Source organism: Microtus ochrogaster, chromosome 4, assembly GCF_000317375.1.
Source record: "Microtus ochrogaster isolate Prairie Vole_2 chromosome 4, MicOch1.0, whole genome shotgun sequence".
Lineage (NCBI taxonomy): Eukaryota > Metazoa > Chordata > Mammalia > Rodentia > Cricetidae > Microtus > Microtus ochrogaster.
Window position 1 is genome coordinate 86,731,065 of NC_022011.1, and position 18,174 is coordinate 86,749,238.

An 18,174-nucleotide genomic window follows, 5' to 3' on the forward strand; every position below is an offset into this window, starting at 1 on the left:
GAGAGAGAGAGAGAGAGAGAGAGAGAGAGAGGGCCGTGGAGTAGAGTGGCTTTGTTCGCTTGCTTTTAGATTCACACGAGAGCTAGCTGGTGATTTAGCTCAATTGAACTTGCCTAGTATGAGACCCTGGGTTTAATCAAATCACCACCACTGTCACTGAGAAAAGAAAGAGAAAGAAGAAAAGCATGAAGAAGAGGGACGGGGAGGAAGAAGAGAAAAGAAAAGAAAGGCAAAAAGTTTAGGCAAGTTGAAATAATAATCCCAAAAAGCAATTAAGGGCTAGAACATTGCATCATGTTGATGAAAGATGTGGAACATTGGCCCCATGAGAAGACAGATCAGTTACCCGTATCTGGTTTCAGATACGAAAATACAAAATACCCTGCATAATTCTGGGAGGCCGTGGATTCCCTGTTGCTTATCCGAAGTCCATGACGGCCACTTATGTAATGAGACCTACTTGACTTTTGTTATTGTTGCTGTTTTATTTGTTTTGTGAAACAGGGTTTCACTAAGGAGTCTGGCTAGCCTGGTCTCTGTAAGGAGTACTAGGCTAGCCTCGGAATCACAGAGATTCACCTACTTCTGCCTCCTGAGTGGCAGAACAAAAGGCAGGAGCCACCGTCACCAAGCTTGGCCGAGCCCTGCCTGTTTAAGCTATTGAATTTCGTAGTTCTCCAGTTTTCTTTTGCTCAACCCTGACTGACCCGCTCTGGACGCTTTCCCTTCCTTACCACCTGTGTGCGATTACAGAGAAGCGGTGCGGAGAGTTAATACTGTAGCGCCAGGCAGGGAGGTGGCGCCATCAAAGAGCTTTCTGCTGAGATTGTTCTAGCCACAGGTTCTGTTCTCTCCTGAATTATACTGCAGCTAGCAACACACGGTTCAGCAGCCTTAAATGTCTATCCCATTCTCTCTCTCTCTCTCTCTCTCTCTCTCTCTCTCTCTCTCTCTCTCTCTCTCCCTCCCTCCTTTTTTCCTTCTTTCTCTCTCCCTCCTTTCCTCAGGTAGATGACCAAGTCCCTGAGGAAATTGCTTAGGCCTTCCTTCTGATGCAGGGATTGGCCTAGTTGTTTTGATGTTGTTTGTTTGTTTTTAGCTGCTTCCCTCTCCTCGAAAAACTCACTCTCAGACACCCTGTTCACACATTCCTTTGGCCAGGAGAGTCTGGGTATTTTAGAGACGGATGGAAGCCGGCCATGGATGCTCAGGTTCCTACAGCCTTACAGCCACCTTGCCAAGCCATCAGATTAGAAGGCCTTGGGCCTGCAGTACAAAAACTCTCCTATTTATTCAAGTTGCTGCCTGAGAGGTAAAATTAGCTAAAAAGGTCTCCCTCTTGCAGAATGTTCTAAACTGTTTTAAGTCACTCCACTTATTCAAGTAGTGGAGCATACAAACTTGCAACCATTTTTTTTCCTGTTTTGGTCATACATAAATCATACTTTCCATTTCTTGTTGTGAAAATGGCAAAAATTCTAGTCAGCTGCCTAATACAGCACACGGACAGGAGCTACGAGAAACCAACTGTTTCCTAAAACAAAGCCCAGAAATCCACTTTACACCAGCTGCTCATCACACTGAGCCTACAGGGGCTCAGACCAGAGTTTCTGCCTTTAATTATACATTGAATGAAGGTGTAGCTGAAATCTCAAGCCACAAAAGTCAAGCGAAACCTTTCCTGATTGTTAACGATTCTAGAATCAGTCTTAACTGAGGAAATCCATATCCAGGGAACAAGTAAAACACACACTGTTAGCCCTCGTCTTTCCTAAATCCCAAGAGGCATGGGAACTTTCAGGTGAAGAACAATCAACAACACAGTGACTTGGAAATCTGTAAAGGGTTAGAAAGAGAAAGCTTTGTGTTAGAAGAGTTCTTAGCAGGACAGTTTTAGAACCGAGAAGCTAAGTCCCTCTAGCGTTCTTCAGGGCTGTTGCTAACATCTGGTCAGCCAACCACGTGCTGGAGAAGGACCAAAGCTAGCTGTGGCGACTGAGTTAGTCATAATGGTGGTTTTCTCTCAAGAATGGACCTTGGCTAGCAGGGCTGGGTGTTGGCGCCTTCAGGCTAACGCCCACATTTACACTCCGGGCACCATCCAGTTAGGCTGACCATACCATGCCACACACGGCTAGAAACAAATGGGAGCTAGCGCTCCGTGCCAGGCGGGCGTTTCTGTGTCTGAAGAAGAGCCAGAAAAATGATGAGTCATATATACCACGAGATCTCCTCATCAGCGCAATCTAGGAACTGATGAGTCTAAGTTGTTATGCTCACTTCAAAAACAAAACAAAACAAAACTGGTCGTTCTAACGTAGTCTTTTCTTCCTCCTGGTGGTAAATTTAGAGTGTATGTGTGTGTGTGTGTGTGTGTGTGTGTGTGTGTGTGTGTGTGTGTGTTATGCACTTACTCCTGTGCTCATCTTTGCAGGTATGTGTGTACCTGCGTGCACATGCACGGAACAGAGGTCATCATGTATGATCCTGCTCCACTGTTCTTCATTTTGTTTCTTTGTTTGTTTAGAGACAGGGTCAATCACTGAACTTGAACCATGTTTCAGCTAAGCTGCTAACCAATGAGCACCAAGCATCTACCTGTCCCAGGACCCCGGGCACTGGGGTCACTGATAGGTATCTAACTCCAGTCCTTGGCCTGTGTGATGGGTACTTTGCCAGAGAAAGCCACGTCCCCAGTCCTGAGGCACCGGTGAGTCTAAAGTCAGTCCTAAACTCTCCACATATCTACTTAAGATAGAAGGAAATGCTGAGGACTGAACGTTGCTGTACAGCGCTACGTGGAAGCAATGTTTGAAAGAATTTAATGAGTGACTACTATGTACCTCGAAAGGCTGACTGAACTTTTAAGAGCTTGTTTAATGGTAGCCACTGGAGAAAACTTTTAGCACCCCGTGTCCCTGTTCCGTGTAATCACGCTATATTTCTGTCATGCGGAAGCAACAATTGTTCATCACTTTGTCAGCTCTGTCGGAGAAACAGAGAATTACCTTCTTAGGCTCTGGAGATTTATGCTTTTAATTACCTCCTATCTGCTTCGCTACCCTCCAAACCTAAGAATCAATATAAATAGTCTTATTTATGGGAAAAAATGTAAAATGTTTGACAAGCGCTGGCCATCACTTTGCAGGTTTTCATCGGGAGCTATCGATTCCTTCTATTTTCGGCACCACACCTTTGTTCCCGACAGAACTGGTTGGGGTTTCAAACTCACAATATTAATTTTTCTAATAATTCGTATGGCTTAATAGTAGATGTAAATTTTGCACTAAGCATGGAAGTTCCTGGATCAGCAACGCGAGCAGCGTCCCTGTGGCAGCTCCTTGTTTAATCTCTGCTGCAGAGTTCAGCTAAAGTCCAACCTTCTCCAACCCACCACAGCCTCACGTTTCAGGGGCAACTTCCAGGACTCTTTTTTTTCCCATTAGGAACCATGTCAGCAGAGGCAAAAATCGAATAGACCGGGCACCGGTACTCTCAAACACGTACAACTTATCCATGAGTGTGTGTGTGTAGCTCTTCCTCGTGTTCCTGAGGGATTGGTTCCAGAAGCTTCCTGAGTGCCCAGATCTGGGATTGCTGAGGTTTCTTAAGTAGGATGACATGGCATTTGCATATAACGGCCTGTATTCTTTTCAATAACCTCTAGAGTACCAATAAAATATAAATATTTATATTAAAATACAAATTAAAATATGAATATAAACTTACATTAAACATAAATTTATATTAAAATATAAATGCTGTGTAACAGTTCTCATGCTATTTTGTTTAGGGAAGAAAGTCAAGGAAATGGCCTGTATTTTCAGTACAGATACATACAAGACTTTTGAGGGGGGAGGAAATGTCCAAGCCATGCTTGTAAGTATAGAAGGTTTTATATTTACATTATATTTTATATATTTAATAATCATATTATTCTTTATAAAATTCATATGCAATTGTATAAATGAAAACCTAGAGGAGTCGCTACCTCTCCCAAGGGCTTTCGAGAGCAATAGAGTAGATGTGCACAGGTGGTTGACAGTGGTTAGATGCTTATTTCTGAGGTAGGGAACAGTTAGTCAGCCTTAATTCATGTGTAGAAGTTGGTTCTATTCATGGGACAGCGACCTTATGCTGGGGAGAGTCAAGTAGCAGAAGATGAATTTTCTGAACTGAAAGCAAAGAGTCTGCTTAAGGGAAAAAAGGATTAATAAAAACATTACCAGTGTTGAAGAAAGATGGGGAAAGAGTGCATTTGCTACTCCATTGTGTCGGGGGAAGAAAGGAGGAAAAGGAAGGAAGAAGAAGTGGAACGGGTTGGAAGAGAACACAGGGAAGAACAAGGAACGACATATTTTAGAGACAAAAGATAGTTCAAGAATGTCATCAGTAAATTGAAGAGTTCCCTGGACTCCTAAATGGTGCCGAAGTTTCAGAAAAATCCTTGCAGCCTGCGCTAGTTCTGCTTAAAGGGACGTTTCTAAGGCAGTGCCTTACAAGGTTCCAGGTTCTTGGGTGATCTGATTTCCGAGGAAGGGCAGCTGCTACGGGGACTTGGTGTCACAGGGCAGCTGGTGGAGAGGGACAGTCAGGTCTGGTGGCCAAGCACCGGGGAGCCCACAAACATTGTGTGGGAAGAAAATTCGTGTGGGGTCCACAGTTGTGGCATAATAGCCAACCTCTTGACTGCTGAGGATGCTGCTGGGTGGGCTCTAGAGAATGCCGGTGCCTCTGCAGACAGGGCGGGAAGGCTTCTTAAATGTCACGTGGTGGACGAAGTTTGTTTACAGAAAGGCGGGAGAGTTTGCACTGTGAGATTTTAACAGCTAAAGAAATCAGGAGGTCGGAAGGAAACTTAGAATAGAGCAGGGAGGTGGGAACGGGCAGGAAGGCCAGAGGGGACAAACTGGGTGAAATGGCTGCACTAAGATGTCACAGGCATACAATGAGGGTGCCAGGGCTTGCAGAAGTACCGCGAAATGAGGGTGCCAGGGCATGCAGAAGTACCAATTGCCTGCTAACTGCAGTCCAGGGAATTGCTGCTGATCTCTGAATGGCTGCGATTTTCAAAATTTCAGAGGTTTATAGTCAAGAATAAGAGTAAGGTCACCCTAAAAAATGTTCACACAAATGGTTGGTCACCCTATCATTTTCTCTTCGAAGCAACCTTTAGTTTCCTGCCCGCCTATAATATTCTGAGGTCAATCAATGAAATGGGATGAGGTCATCTCTTCATATCCCCAGACAGGAAGGCATAAAACACAGCAAGAAGGACAGAAGGCTGAAATCCAGAGACACCAGCTAAACCATAACCCAGACAGGACGATGTCACAAAACACACCAACCTACAAATGCCTTAAAGTAAGATAAAATGAAGAGAATGTGGTCTATGGTGGGACTCAAAACACTGTAAATTTTGCAAGTTTAGCCCCTTGCTAATAATGAAAGCAACGGCATTAGCATCAGGGATACTATCTCATGCTTTATAATTTGTAGCCTTAATGATGCATTCCAACACTTCGTCTCACTGCAGGTGAAATGAAGGTCTTTTACAGTAAACTGTGGTGAGATGATGATGATGATGCATGGGATGACGATGCATGGGGATGAAGTTGCATGGGGATGACAAAGCATGGGGATGCAGGTGAGATGAAGGTCGTTTACAGTGAGCTATGGTGAGAGGATGATGATGCGTGGGGATGATGATGCACGGCGATGAAGTTGCATGGGGATGATGATGCATGGGGATGAAGTTGCATGGGGATGACCAAGCATGGGGATGCAGGTGAGATGAAGGTCGTTTACAGTGAGCTATGGTGATAGGATGATGATGCATGGCGATGAAGTTGCATGGGGATGACGATGCATGGGGATGATGATGCGTGGGCATGATGATGCGTGGGCATGATGATGCATGGTGATGAAGTTGCATGGGGATGACAATGCATGGGGATGCAGGTGAGATGAAGTTCGTTTACAGTGAGCTATGGTGAGAGGATGATGATGCATGGCGATGAAGTTGCATGGGGATGACGATGCATGGGGATGATGATGCATGGCGATGAAGTTGCATGGGGATGATGATGATTGGGCATGATATGATGCATGGCGATGAGGTTGCATGGGGATGACCAAGCATGGGGATGCAGGTGAGATGAAGGTCGTTTACAGTGAACTGTGGTGAGAGGATGATGATGCATGGGGATGATGATGCATGGCGATGAAGTTGCATGGGGATGATGATGCATGGGGATGACCAAGCATGGGGATGCAGGTGAGATGAAGGTCGTTTACAGTGAACTGTGGGTAAGAGGATGATGAAGCATCTGTGTTTCTAAACACTGAAAACCACGTTGCCCAGCTCCTCTTATGTAAAACTCCACTTGTATTTCCTTGATCCTTCTACTGCTAGTCTCCAGGGAGCTGAAATTAATATGCAAATTAGAAACTATTTGTGATCTCCCAGCTTCCAACACTGCCAAAAAGGAGAAGAATGTTTGCCTCAAGGTATTATTGGCGAAGTGTACACTAGCTCCTTCTCCTGCCGGGGCTCTACTCTAGAGAGCTATGGATTCCTACTCAGGCCCATCAATTTATGACCCTCCCACACTGTGCACTCATTTATCAACGGACGAAGGAACATGGGGGCTCATGACAAGCTCGTTTGGTTTACCACGGGTTAGGAAGATGATGAAGAAGAAAGCAGGAACTGGCATCTGCACGTATTTGCACCAAGGTCCAGGACTCTTCTGGAAAGTGTATTATTCCTGGACGGCAGTGCCTGGCCTGCCCCTGGCAAAGTTAATGGTGTCAATTTGTAAAGGTTCACTTGGGAACTGTTTGTGATTAATGCCTTCTCATTTACATAAGGCTTCATTGTGTAAATAAAGCTGTAGCTTTTTGCCTTCCAACAGTGGCACTCTACTGAGATGGTAAAAGCTGGACAAAGCAGGCTGCAGAATACTTAAACTAGGTCCGCTCTGGGTTTCACAGCACAAGGTCTGCCCTGGTGTGTTTTCTGTGTGTTACAGGGAGCCGTGGAGAACCGTCTGTTTACTGTGCAAATTTGCCTTCCAGATCTTTCATAAACATACTTTCTGCACTGAAGAGTGAAGCCAATTCAGTCTGGGGCTGATGTAGAAATGTTATTAAAGGAAATAAGGATGAGCATCTTCTTAATTCTTGCATTAAAATGTAAATAGGGTAATTATAAAATAATAAACTCCCTTCCCAATAAAAAATGCTCAGTTAGAGAGCTCGGTTATGCAGATTATAGCACATTGCTAAACACTGGGAACACATATATGTCACATTTTTGCATTTGCCATCCAGATTTTACAGTTTTATTGCTCAGAATCTAAGCATGACTCAGAAATCTCATTTTTTTTTCTTTCTTCTCCACAGGGCTACTGGGTAGTGACAGGAAGCTGGTGGTCATCTGTTAACACGTTTGCAGCTGCCTTACCTGCATTATTTACACTTAGAAAAAATGGATGATGGTGAGCACAGACCAAAAGCAGGAGACATTCTGAACTACAGAGAAGCTTCTCACACCTCACAACTCCCCTCAAAGCACACATGGGACAGATTCGGTTTTGGTTCTGTTTTTTTTTTTCTATTTTGGTTTTGCAAACAGGGTTTCACACTTGCTCTGTAGACAAGGCTGGCTGTCAACTGCTGACTCTGTGTTCTGACATTGCAGGGGTGCATCACCACACCTGGCTTCCATGACACAATAGGAAGCATAATTCTGAGGTCTTAGCTGCCCTATCTGTATGACAGATGTGTTTATGTTCTGTTCTGTTGATGGTGATACCATGGGGATTATTTTTAACCATAGAGCTGGAACAGTCCATTTTCCCATCATAAAACTAAGGTCAGCAGTGTTGCTGTTATTTTCCAGGTTTGAAACCAGAACTTAAATCCATGTTCAAGAACTTTTTTTTTTTTTGAGACAGGGTCTATGTAGCTTGTTTGTCCTGAAACTCACACGTAGACCAGGCTGGCCTTAAACCCTCGGAGATCTGTATGTCTCTGCCCTCAGAGACTCTGAGTGCAGTGTTCTATGTGACATAGAGAACACAGTGGAAGGCTGCAACATGCTCTCGTTTTCCTGTGTAAGGACGGATCCCAGGCAGTCACACAGCCCTCGCTGGAAAAAAACTAACTCTTTGGAATGTCCTACTGTTTTCCAGAAGGGGTTCAATTAATCCTTAGACAAAAGTCAACTTACTGGAAATAGTATTGTAGGCACACCTGCAGATTTAGAGGCAAGATGCCCAGATTTATGTCCTGGTTCTGTTGTGTATTGACTATGAAAATATATGCAATTTTCCTAAATGGGAAACAACCTACATGGTCACTTAGAAGGCACTGAACAAACAAACCATGGGACACGGATGCACAAATGCTAACGGGTACTAAGTCAACAGACTACGGGGCACACACAGAGACTAGTGTGCTACTAGGCTATACTGCTTTCACAGGAAACGGTCATAAGCTAAAAGCAACACAAATTTGTTATTGCCTAGCTGGGTACCAGAAATGTGATGTGGGCTAAAACGAAGGTATTGGTAAGATTGACTTGTAGACCTGTGCACACTCCTTGGCTTTTGGCACATTCCTTTAACTTCAAAGCCGTCAATGGGCAATCGATGAACCATTAATGACTGCTTCTTTTGCCTTCCTCTTCCCTTTTTAAGGAGTCTTGTATACACCGGGCACATGGGCACAAGACACATGATGGACTTTCTGTTTTAGAGACGGGCTATTACAGCCTTTAGTCCCCTTTGTGATGTAACGTAACATATTATGAGGATCTAGGTTAAGACATTAGCATCTTTGTCTAGCATGTTTGCAAATCAGAAGGTCAAGGAGTACTCTACATGGACAGAAAGGCTTCTCAGTCAAACACCGTGCTGTGAGAAAGACAAGGCAGGAGGTGGCGAGATGGCTCGATGTGTAAAGTGTCTGCCATGCGAACACGAGAATATGAGCGTCCGTGCAAAAGCCAAGCGTGGCAGCAATCTGCTGGGGACAGAGAATCGGATCTCTGGAACTCACTGACCAGACAGTCAAGCTGAAAAGATGAGCTCCAGGTTTAGGGAGAAAACAAGGCGGAGAGAGATTGAGAAAAACATGTGACATCAACTTCTGACCTTCACACTCTCGGTCACACATGTGCATGCCTGCACATAGACATGTATATACACATGCAAATACACATGAACACAGTGCAAGTGTGCTGCATAAACACCAAACAAACGAACAAACCAACCAACAGACAAAGGCAGAGAAAAGCTTGCTACTCTATACCTAAGAGAAAGAAAAACACAGTCACATTTAGATATAGTTCCATAAATCAACTCCGGAAGGTTACATAAAAAGTACAAAGTGTTGATAGTAATTGGGAACCGCAAGTCGGGCTTGAGGAGCTCAAACGGATGAGATTTTAAAGAGGATGTATTTATCTTTATGTGTGTGCGTGTTTCACCTGCATGGATGCCAGTGCACTAGTGTGTGCTGTACCATGGAGACCAGAAGAGGGTGCTGGTTCCCCAGAAACTGGAGTTATGGAGGAATGGAACCCAAGTCCTCTGCAAAAGTAGCAAGTACTTTCCACTGCTGAGCCAAGGTGTACTGATTTTTCAAAGTTCCTTGAAAACTGTGGGTTTTGTAGTAAGCACTAAAATCAGGAAGTATACATCTTTATGGGTGATTATTAACAAAAAGATAGGGTTTGGGGAGTCTGGGTATTCACTCTGCTGTCTTTACAGCCTGAGGAGAATTGAGATCTCAATAGCACTGAGACATCGAATGTACTGACATCCTATGTTCCTCTGTTTATGCCGGGACATTTAAATTCTTCAGAATGGAATTTTATGAGGTACCCAACAGTCACCAGTCTTTAGTTGAAATCACATGAAATATAATTGTTTAGATCATGATCAACTTCTTTTCCAGTGAGTGCAATTTCATTGTGTTTACTGTGTAGAACTATGGAAGTGTCACATCGTGGTATACATGAAGAAGGATGCCTTGCTAGTTTTGTATTTCTAAAAACACATCAAATCTGTGGTATGCTCTTTGCAGAATGGCTTTTTGAATCCAGAAACTTGGGAAATCCCACATCTAAGATACTGTCGTCAGATCCCATCTGCACTGGAAACTGGTATTTTTTTTTCACTTTTTTTTTTTATTGAGCTATGCCTTTTTCTCTGCTCCTCTCCCTTCCTTTCCCCCCTCTTCAAGCCTCTACTGTGACCCCCACACTCCCAGTTTACTCAGGAGATCTCTGTCTTTTTTCACCTTCCTATGTAGACCCATGTGTGTCCTCTTAGGGTTCTCTTTGTTGTCTAGGTTCTCTGGGGTTGTGAACTATAGGTTAGTTTTTTTCTTTGCTTTATGTCTAAAAGCCACGTTTGAGTGAGGACATATTATAGCTGACTTTCTGAGTCTGGGTTACCTCACTCAATGTGTTTTTTTTCTAGATCCATCCATTTGCACGAAAATTTCAAGATGTCATTATTTTTTTACCACTGTGTAGTACTCCATTATGTAAATGTATGACATTTTCTTTAACCATCCTGGAAACTGGTTTTGTTTGGCAGTTGAATATTGCCAGATTTCTACTGTCATTTATTTTTTTACATTTAAAAATCTATTTAGAATTTACCCTTTCCTTGGTACCTCTTTTCAGCAGAATGTCTATGTTGGCTAGTTATAGAATTTTTTTCCTATATTTAAAAGAATTGGAGACATAACCTGCATAATACACTAGTCTTTGGCTAGCTAATAAGATTGAACACATGCATGAAATATGATCGTTCTTGTCAAAAACTCAGTAGTCTTCTTAGCATTCACACAGTTTTTTCATAATTTCTAATTTTCAAATATTTTTGACAAGCAAATAGAATCAATGGGATCCAGTATAAAACAAGAGAATGTCCTAACTTTTATGATCAATCACTTGCCCTACTGTTCTTATTTGAAGCACCAAATCTAAGTCACTTGGAGACTGGACACCCTGGAGCCAGTGGGTCATCAGGGGGAACCGGTGCTGAAAGACCACAGAGCAAGTGAAGAGATGGACATCTTCAGGCCAATCAGCACTGCTACAATCAACACCCTTCAGAAAGAAAAAAAGTGATACTCACGTCTGAGTTAAAGCGCAGCTGACAGACATTACAAGAAATAACTTGTTTCTTCTTCGGGGGAATGGAGACTCCAAACGTGTGGTTAATGACGGCTTTCTGCACAGGGTCCATCTGAAGAGCAAATGATTAAAAACAAAGGGTCAAAATTATCTTCAAAGGAAAGACAGAGACAGCACTGCGGGCAAAGAAGTGGAGCAGAATTACTCCTTAAGGCTTTAACTCTTAGCTTCCCAATGAGGCTATCAAAGAATCTCACTCACCAGTAAGGCTGTCTCCAGGAATTAAGAATAAAAACAAAAGCAAAACAAACCAAAGACCACAAGAAAATCACCACACCCCTAGCGACCTGCTATCAATGAGGCATGGGACATTTTAAAGAGTTACACTACAGAAAACTAAAGATCCATGTGTTAGGGTTAAAATTAGGTTGTTAATGTTTTCCTTGTAGGAAGCTATAATGCTCAGCATAGTTCTTGAACGATCTCAGTGACAGTCACTACAGATATATTTAACGTCTTAAGTTTTGATTCATGGCAAAGTTGTAAATGTCAGGCTCTTATTACAGAACAGAAAGTGTGTATCTTTATTTTAAAATAATTTATTAGCTTTCATGTCCTATGGATTGAAATTCACTGTACTGGAAAGTATATTACAAATGAGCACTCAGATGCATGTATCAGATTGGTTAATCTGCAATCCTTGTTTAAATATTGATCAAGCAAGGTTTTGATTTATAGCCTACGATTCCTTTTGGCTTCCATATAAAACATACACATTAGGGAAAACGTACAGTAATGAAAGTATTCAGCCGTAGAAACACGCATGATGTCGAGCCCCCACCCTTACAGAAACAGTTCTAGACAGACACGGAGTAGATAAAAAGAGACCGTGATGATTCTCCCGTGTACCCCAGCGACTAATCCCCAGCATTAACATCAGACAACTGGCAGCTCACGAAACAATGCAGGCGATGAGCGATGAATCACTCACCAGGTGTGACGTGAACAAGGGCGGGTCAGCTGACACCACCACCAAGGAAATCTCCCAGGCTCAGAGTCTCACGTGGGATTAGTCAACGACATTTGAGAGAGGAGAAATAAATCCCATCCCTGATCATGCTTATAAATCAAGAAAGTATAAAATTAGCACTTAGGATAACTTAACGCGCAGCGAGAAAGAGGGCAGAGTTATTGCTCTTTATGTCACAGGCAACAAGAGTCGTGAGACGTACATGAAACACAACGGTAATTGTAGAAGAGGAGAGAACTAATCTGAGGGGGGGGTGCAGAACACTAGAGAAATGGAGGGGGGGAGAAATTGGGAAAATGCAGTGAACTCATATGTGAGAGTCTACAAAAATAAAAATGTGAAGTTATTAGAATTAGCCCCCTTTTGGTATAAGTTTAAGAGTTGGCAGAGGAGATAGTAAAGGAACAGCCACTATGAACACAGGGGTGATGGTTTGAACACGCATTTCCTGGAGTGGCAGATACGGCCTCACATCCCAACCTGAGCCTCGTGGATGCTAGGCAAAGGTCACCACCGTCTTACCTCAGCAGTCCTTGAATTTTATCGTACGAGGATTGGACAGCACAGAACTGAGTTAAACAAAAATACTACCAGTGAGAAAAAAAATCCCAAAAAGTCAGGAAAGCAAACTTCAGGTGTTTATTCTCTCTGTAGATGTGCCTATCTAAATACTTTCTGGTGGCTCCTAGGGATATAGCGGCATATCAATTTGTATCAGGCCTAAAAATAAAATAGATAGCCTAACCTAACTGGCAGTATTTAGAAAAATCCCCAAATTTTCGAAGTTGACAGAAGAGCCTGTTATCACGAGATTTTATTCTTAGCCGATGTAACATACTTCCCATCGGGTGACGTATGAAATACCGAGGACCAAACTGCATGGCCATCTACCAAACGCCAGCTCATGATTGTCACTTAACTCATCTTTACTGTATTCTGCACTATTCCTTTATCTTTACAACAAGCATATATCAAAGCATCAACAATCTTATTCATTTAACCATACCTAGAATGTACATTTTTCCTATCACTCATTCAAAAAACATTGAAAAGTCATCTTTAAATTAAAAACTTCCATTGCTTAAAATAAATGCATCTCTCTCGATTTTACCTATGGTACAGCCCAGAAGCACATACAAAATTAGAACCTAAAATATTCTAGTTTAAATTTTTTTTTATCAAACCAAGGTAATTAGGGGTGGATCCAGCTCAATCCCTGAATAGAACTGTTCCCCCTAAATTCTTTTTCAAAGAATTCCCAATATAACTGTATCGTGCTCAAATCTGACATCTGTACCACACCAGACTGAAAACATTGCTTCCTATTTTCCATCCCTAAGTGTAAGTCAAGGCTGAACACTCCAAATATAGAGGCAGACAAGTTCCCACCACCTGCTTTCCAAAGCACATTAAGGAGGTCCCTGCAAGACACCGTCACCAGATGAGTGTGTGAAATCAGAGATTTCCTCACAAAGTCCATTCAGTTGGGACAGCAGTTTGACTGGCGTCCTTGTTTCCTGACTTGCTGCCTTCATTTGAATGACATGCAACTAGCCATATCAAAAACGTACCTCTGCTGTCTCCCATTTAAAAGGTTGCTTTATTGTGTAGCTTGGTCTTCTTGTGGAACTCCTAACAGGGGGAGCAGGGGCTGCCTGACTCTTTGGCTAGCTTCTGAGAGCCTACTCCTCATATTGGGTAGCCTTGCCCAGCTTTAAAGCAGGCGGGAGGTTCCTAGTCTCAATGTAACTTGATATGCCATGTTTTGTGATATCCATGGGAGACCTGTCCTTTTCTGAATAGAAACTGAGGAGGAGTGGATTGTGGGGTACAGAGGGGAAGTGGAGGGGAGAGACTGGGAGGAGAGGAGGGAGGGGAACCGTGGTTGGGATGTAAAATAAATGATTAAAAAAGAAGGGTTGGCTAATGAGCTCATCAACTATAGGAATGTATCTAACAGAAAGAGTATATTATATATACTACTATATTCACAGGGGTTGATCAGTCATTTAATGTATAAAGCATGCGAAAACTAGAAAAGGAAGGTTTTTCTAGTAAAAAAATAAATGAGTATTAGAAAAACGTACTCTATTTTCTACTGAAAATGATCAATTTCCTTACACAGATTTTCAGAAAATATCGTGTCTAAATCCCTTTTATCTTTTCCATGAATGTTTATTTTGATGGCAGGTCCTGAGTGCCAGTATGGATTGAGACACGTACACCTCTCGGTATATCTGTGAGGCCACTTCCATAGAGGATCAGCTAATCCAGGGATGGGGGTGGAGACAGAGGGGGCTGGGAGACGATGTGTGTGTGGGGGGCACAACCCATCCTAATGCGAGTGGCACTACCCAGTAGGCTGGGGGAGCAGGGAGGAGCTAAAAGGTAAGAAGGAGGAAACCCTGCAGCACAAGCCTCTACTGTCCCCTCTGCCCATCAGGATGGTAGCTGCTCAGGTCACCACACCAACCCTGCCATAACAGACTGGAACCTAAAGAAGCCTCTCCTCCTATGGCTTGAACGTAAAATGTCTCGCGTGGGCTTGGTGTTCCATCTTTCATGGGTGGTGTTAGGGAGACAGATGGTGGAGCTTGGGAGAGGTCAGGCCTCCCAGGAGGAGGCAGACTACTGGGCACCAGCTGCTGAAGGGTCTACCTGGCCCCCAGTCTCTCCCTCCCACCCTGCTTCCTATGTGTGGTAAGATGGGCAGCCTCTGCCAGCCACCCACATCATCCCAACAGCACAGTGTTCCTTCGGCCTCATCACAGGCCCAGAATAAACAGAGCCACAGACTGTCGGCCAGAACCTCTGAGACTGTGATCTAGGATGATGTCACTCTTTTTAGGTTGTGTTTTCTTTTTTATTTTGGTCACGCGATCCCTTGAAACAAGGGCTGGGTTTAGACGTCTGACCTTCAATATCTGAACCATTTGTGTGAGACTCAGGTTTGCACTATCATACAAAGAGTTTCCATATTTTAAAAAGTAGAATATGTAATATTCTGAAGCTTTGTTTTATGTCTTCCTGCAATGTTCTAAAAGTTAGATAAAAAGAATTACTATTAAATAATTGGCCTTTTTTTGTCATGGATGGTCATTCTCTGTAGTCATTATAAGATCTCTTGGGTAGACCAACGGTTGTGGTGGAGTTGGGTTGAATGAGGTCATCACCACCTTGAATCAGAGGAGAGTAGTTGAGGTCCTCACTGGAGGGAGGGAGCGTCTACAAGGCTCAGGGGACGTATGGGTTCAGGAGCCTTCATGTCCTTTATGAGATCTCTCCCCCCACACCTCCCGGAGGTTACATAGGTAAGCAATGGACTGTGGGGACCACTTTAGATGAAGCGTTGCTTGCAAATTGCCCAGGGGGCTTCTCCGTAGCGCAGTTGACATGAGTTGTGCATGCCCTGGGCAGGACTCCTCAGTGGCATCGATACCTGTATGTTGCCCATAAGACTTTCTGACTACCTTTGATGTGTGCACACCCCTGCAAATAACCCCAATATTTTTGGGCAGGACGGGTACTATAGACTTGGACAGAGTTCACCCCTCAGCAACTGGGCCAAACAGATGATCCTTCCTGCCTCCCCAGGAAGACACACAACAGTGCCAACTCTTCATTCATCCTGCGATCTCCAGAATGAATAATGGATCCTAGGTTAATAAAGACATTCTCATAAACCCTAAAATGTCAAGTTAAATTTACCAAATGAAAAAATACATATGTATATAATAATTTCATATATAGAACGTTAAGGGAAATTATTAGAAGAACTAAAATTATACACCAAAGCAATATTTTCAAAGATTTAGTTGGCAGTTCATAGACATTTAATTGTTAAAAATGAGTTAATTTCAATAATTTATTAAGTGTAAGATGTAAGTTTTAAATGACCAAATGCTTGTTACTAAATTGTTATATCAATTTAGCTCATGCTATTTCTGTTTACACAAAAAAAGTCTACAGAAAGGGAAAATTATGATTTGCTGTGAAATAATCATAAGAAAGCTTATAAAAGAAAATAAAACCCTGCCATACAGCTCCAGCTTCCAGAATCCCTTACCTGGCAGAATTTATTGGTCCCAAATAAGCCTCTTCTTTTCTAAAAAAAGTAAAAGTTAGAAGTAATCACCTGGTGCTTTGAGAAGAACGTGCAAATTCGCATGTATTTACAAGACTTAGAAACCCACTTCCGACTCCCACAAATTCACACGTATTTACATGACTTAGAAACCCACTTCCGGCTCCTGCAAATTCACACATATGTACAGGACTTAGAAGTCCACTTCTGGCTCCCGGAGGTGGAGAAGCCTGAAAAGCTCTAACTACAGCAGCGAGGTGGGGCCCTTTGTTGCAGCGCTTCCAATGACAACCACACAGAAATGAAAAGCAAAGCCTAGCAGTGCGATGAAACGGAAGATGATAGAAACCAAAGAGGGGGTAGTGGCTGACGGCAGGAACCGAGGAGGTGGCCAGAGGCTGGGATGGGGGGATGAACTGTGGGCTATTGCAATACTCTAAGATGAACTGATGAAGCTGGCCCGATCACTACATCTGCTACATTTTCACCATCAGAATGAGAACAAACATACTTTTGATATACTCTTCAAGATCACAAGAGCCACAAACCTGCACAAATACGTGTATTTTCTAAGACCATTACTTTCCCAAGTGACTTGCAGCTGTATGGGGTGAACCATCACCTGAGAACGGGTGTTTGTGGAGAAACTCAGATACAGAACAGTAGCTCTGGGTTCCTTCCATAGAGATAGGTAGAGTCTCCGGTGCTGTGGGACCAGGTGATTACATTTTAGATGTCAGATGATTTTCTAGCTGGGACTTCAAAGCATCATGAGTTTGTTCACCCATCCAAGACCTCTAAGAGGCTGAAACTGAAGCTGCATCCCATGTCTTTAAACAATTTAGCTATGGAGGAAGGCTGGGACCAGCAATAGCTGAGGTGCTACCCTAGGAAGTAGGAATATCATTCCAGAACTATAGAGGACTTTCTTTTATCCATTCTGTTCTTAAGGTAATTTCACTTTTAAGCCAATCATCTACTTATACCAATGTCCTTAAAACCGTTTGGTAAGCACAGATGACCTACACAGTCCATTAAATCCACTGCTCCTAAACAGAATTAGAAGCCAGGGGTTCGATCCATCTCTATATATTTTTATATTTGAACGTCTTCCATCCAATAAACACCTCTGGAATGCTATTGTGGCTCAGACGGTGTTCCGATCTGCATGGGGACATGAGTCAACGATGAGAGGGACGTAGTTTTAAAGCGGAGATGTGCAATGGGAGAAACTAATTAACTGGAATCTGGAGGCTGAAAGTCACTAGTAGCAAAATAAGAAAGCATGGGGAACAAACAAACAAACAAAACAGTCTGTTTCCTGTACAACAACCAACTGGGCTCTCTCTCCCTTTTCCGGACTTCTCACACCTTAGGTATCCACATACAAGAGCCTTCTCTTAGCGTGTGACATCAGTGTCATCTTGCAAGGGTATTTGGAATTCTGTTCTCTAGATGTGCACTGTTGCTAATAAACATCAGAAGGGCAGTTCACTTCTTGGAGCCTTCCTTTGGGCTAGGGCACATGGAGGGGTTAGCTCACTGAAGAGTCCCCTGTACAGAGGAAGAATCCCAGGCTCTTAGAAATGAAGTCGATTGCTCTTCATTCACCCTTCGGCTTAGGTCCTGGAGTCAGGCTTCAAGCTTAGGCTCAGTTCTCTCCCCACACTGACCCTAGCAAAGGAACACTGCAGAGAACCGTGGGACCATGTATCACCTGGCGCAGGATGGTTCTAGAGCTTCTAGAATCCAGAAGGCAGCTGCCCATACAAGTGCCTTGGAGAAGTGCCCGGGCTTTTGTCTTTTTGATTCTGTCTGCTCTTAATTTGACCCCCATTCCAATTGAGTACCTTTTTTTTTTTTTAAGAACTTGATTTTTTTTTCTTTTTTTTTTTGGTTTTT

The 18,174-nt window shown here is 43.1% G+C and overlaps 1 protein-coding gene across 5 annotated transcripts in view; it reads right to left on the reverse strand.

Annotated features, from left to right (window-relative positions):
- Nucleotides 1-18,174, reverse strand: part of Znf385b (zinc finger protein 385B) — a 285,693-nt gene that overhangs the window by 53,609 nt on the left and 213,910 nt on the right. For 4 of the 5 annotated variants that reach the window (XM_013346081.1, XM_026778761.1, XM_026778760.1 and 1 more), the window contains one exon: nt 11,160-11,270. In XM_013346081.1, coding sequence (XP_013201535.1) covers nt 11,160-11,270 — 111 coding nt within the window. Of the gene's footprint in view, nt 1-11,159; nt 11,271-16,254; nt 16,294-18,174 lie in introns of all 5 variants that reach the window. The other variant, XM_026778759.1, reaches the window with a different exon arrangement.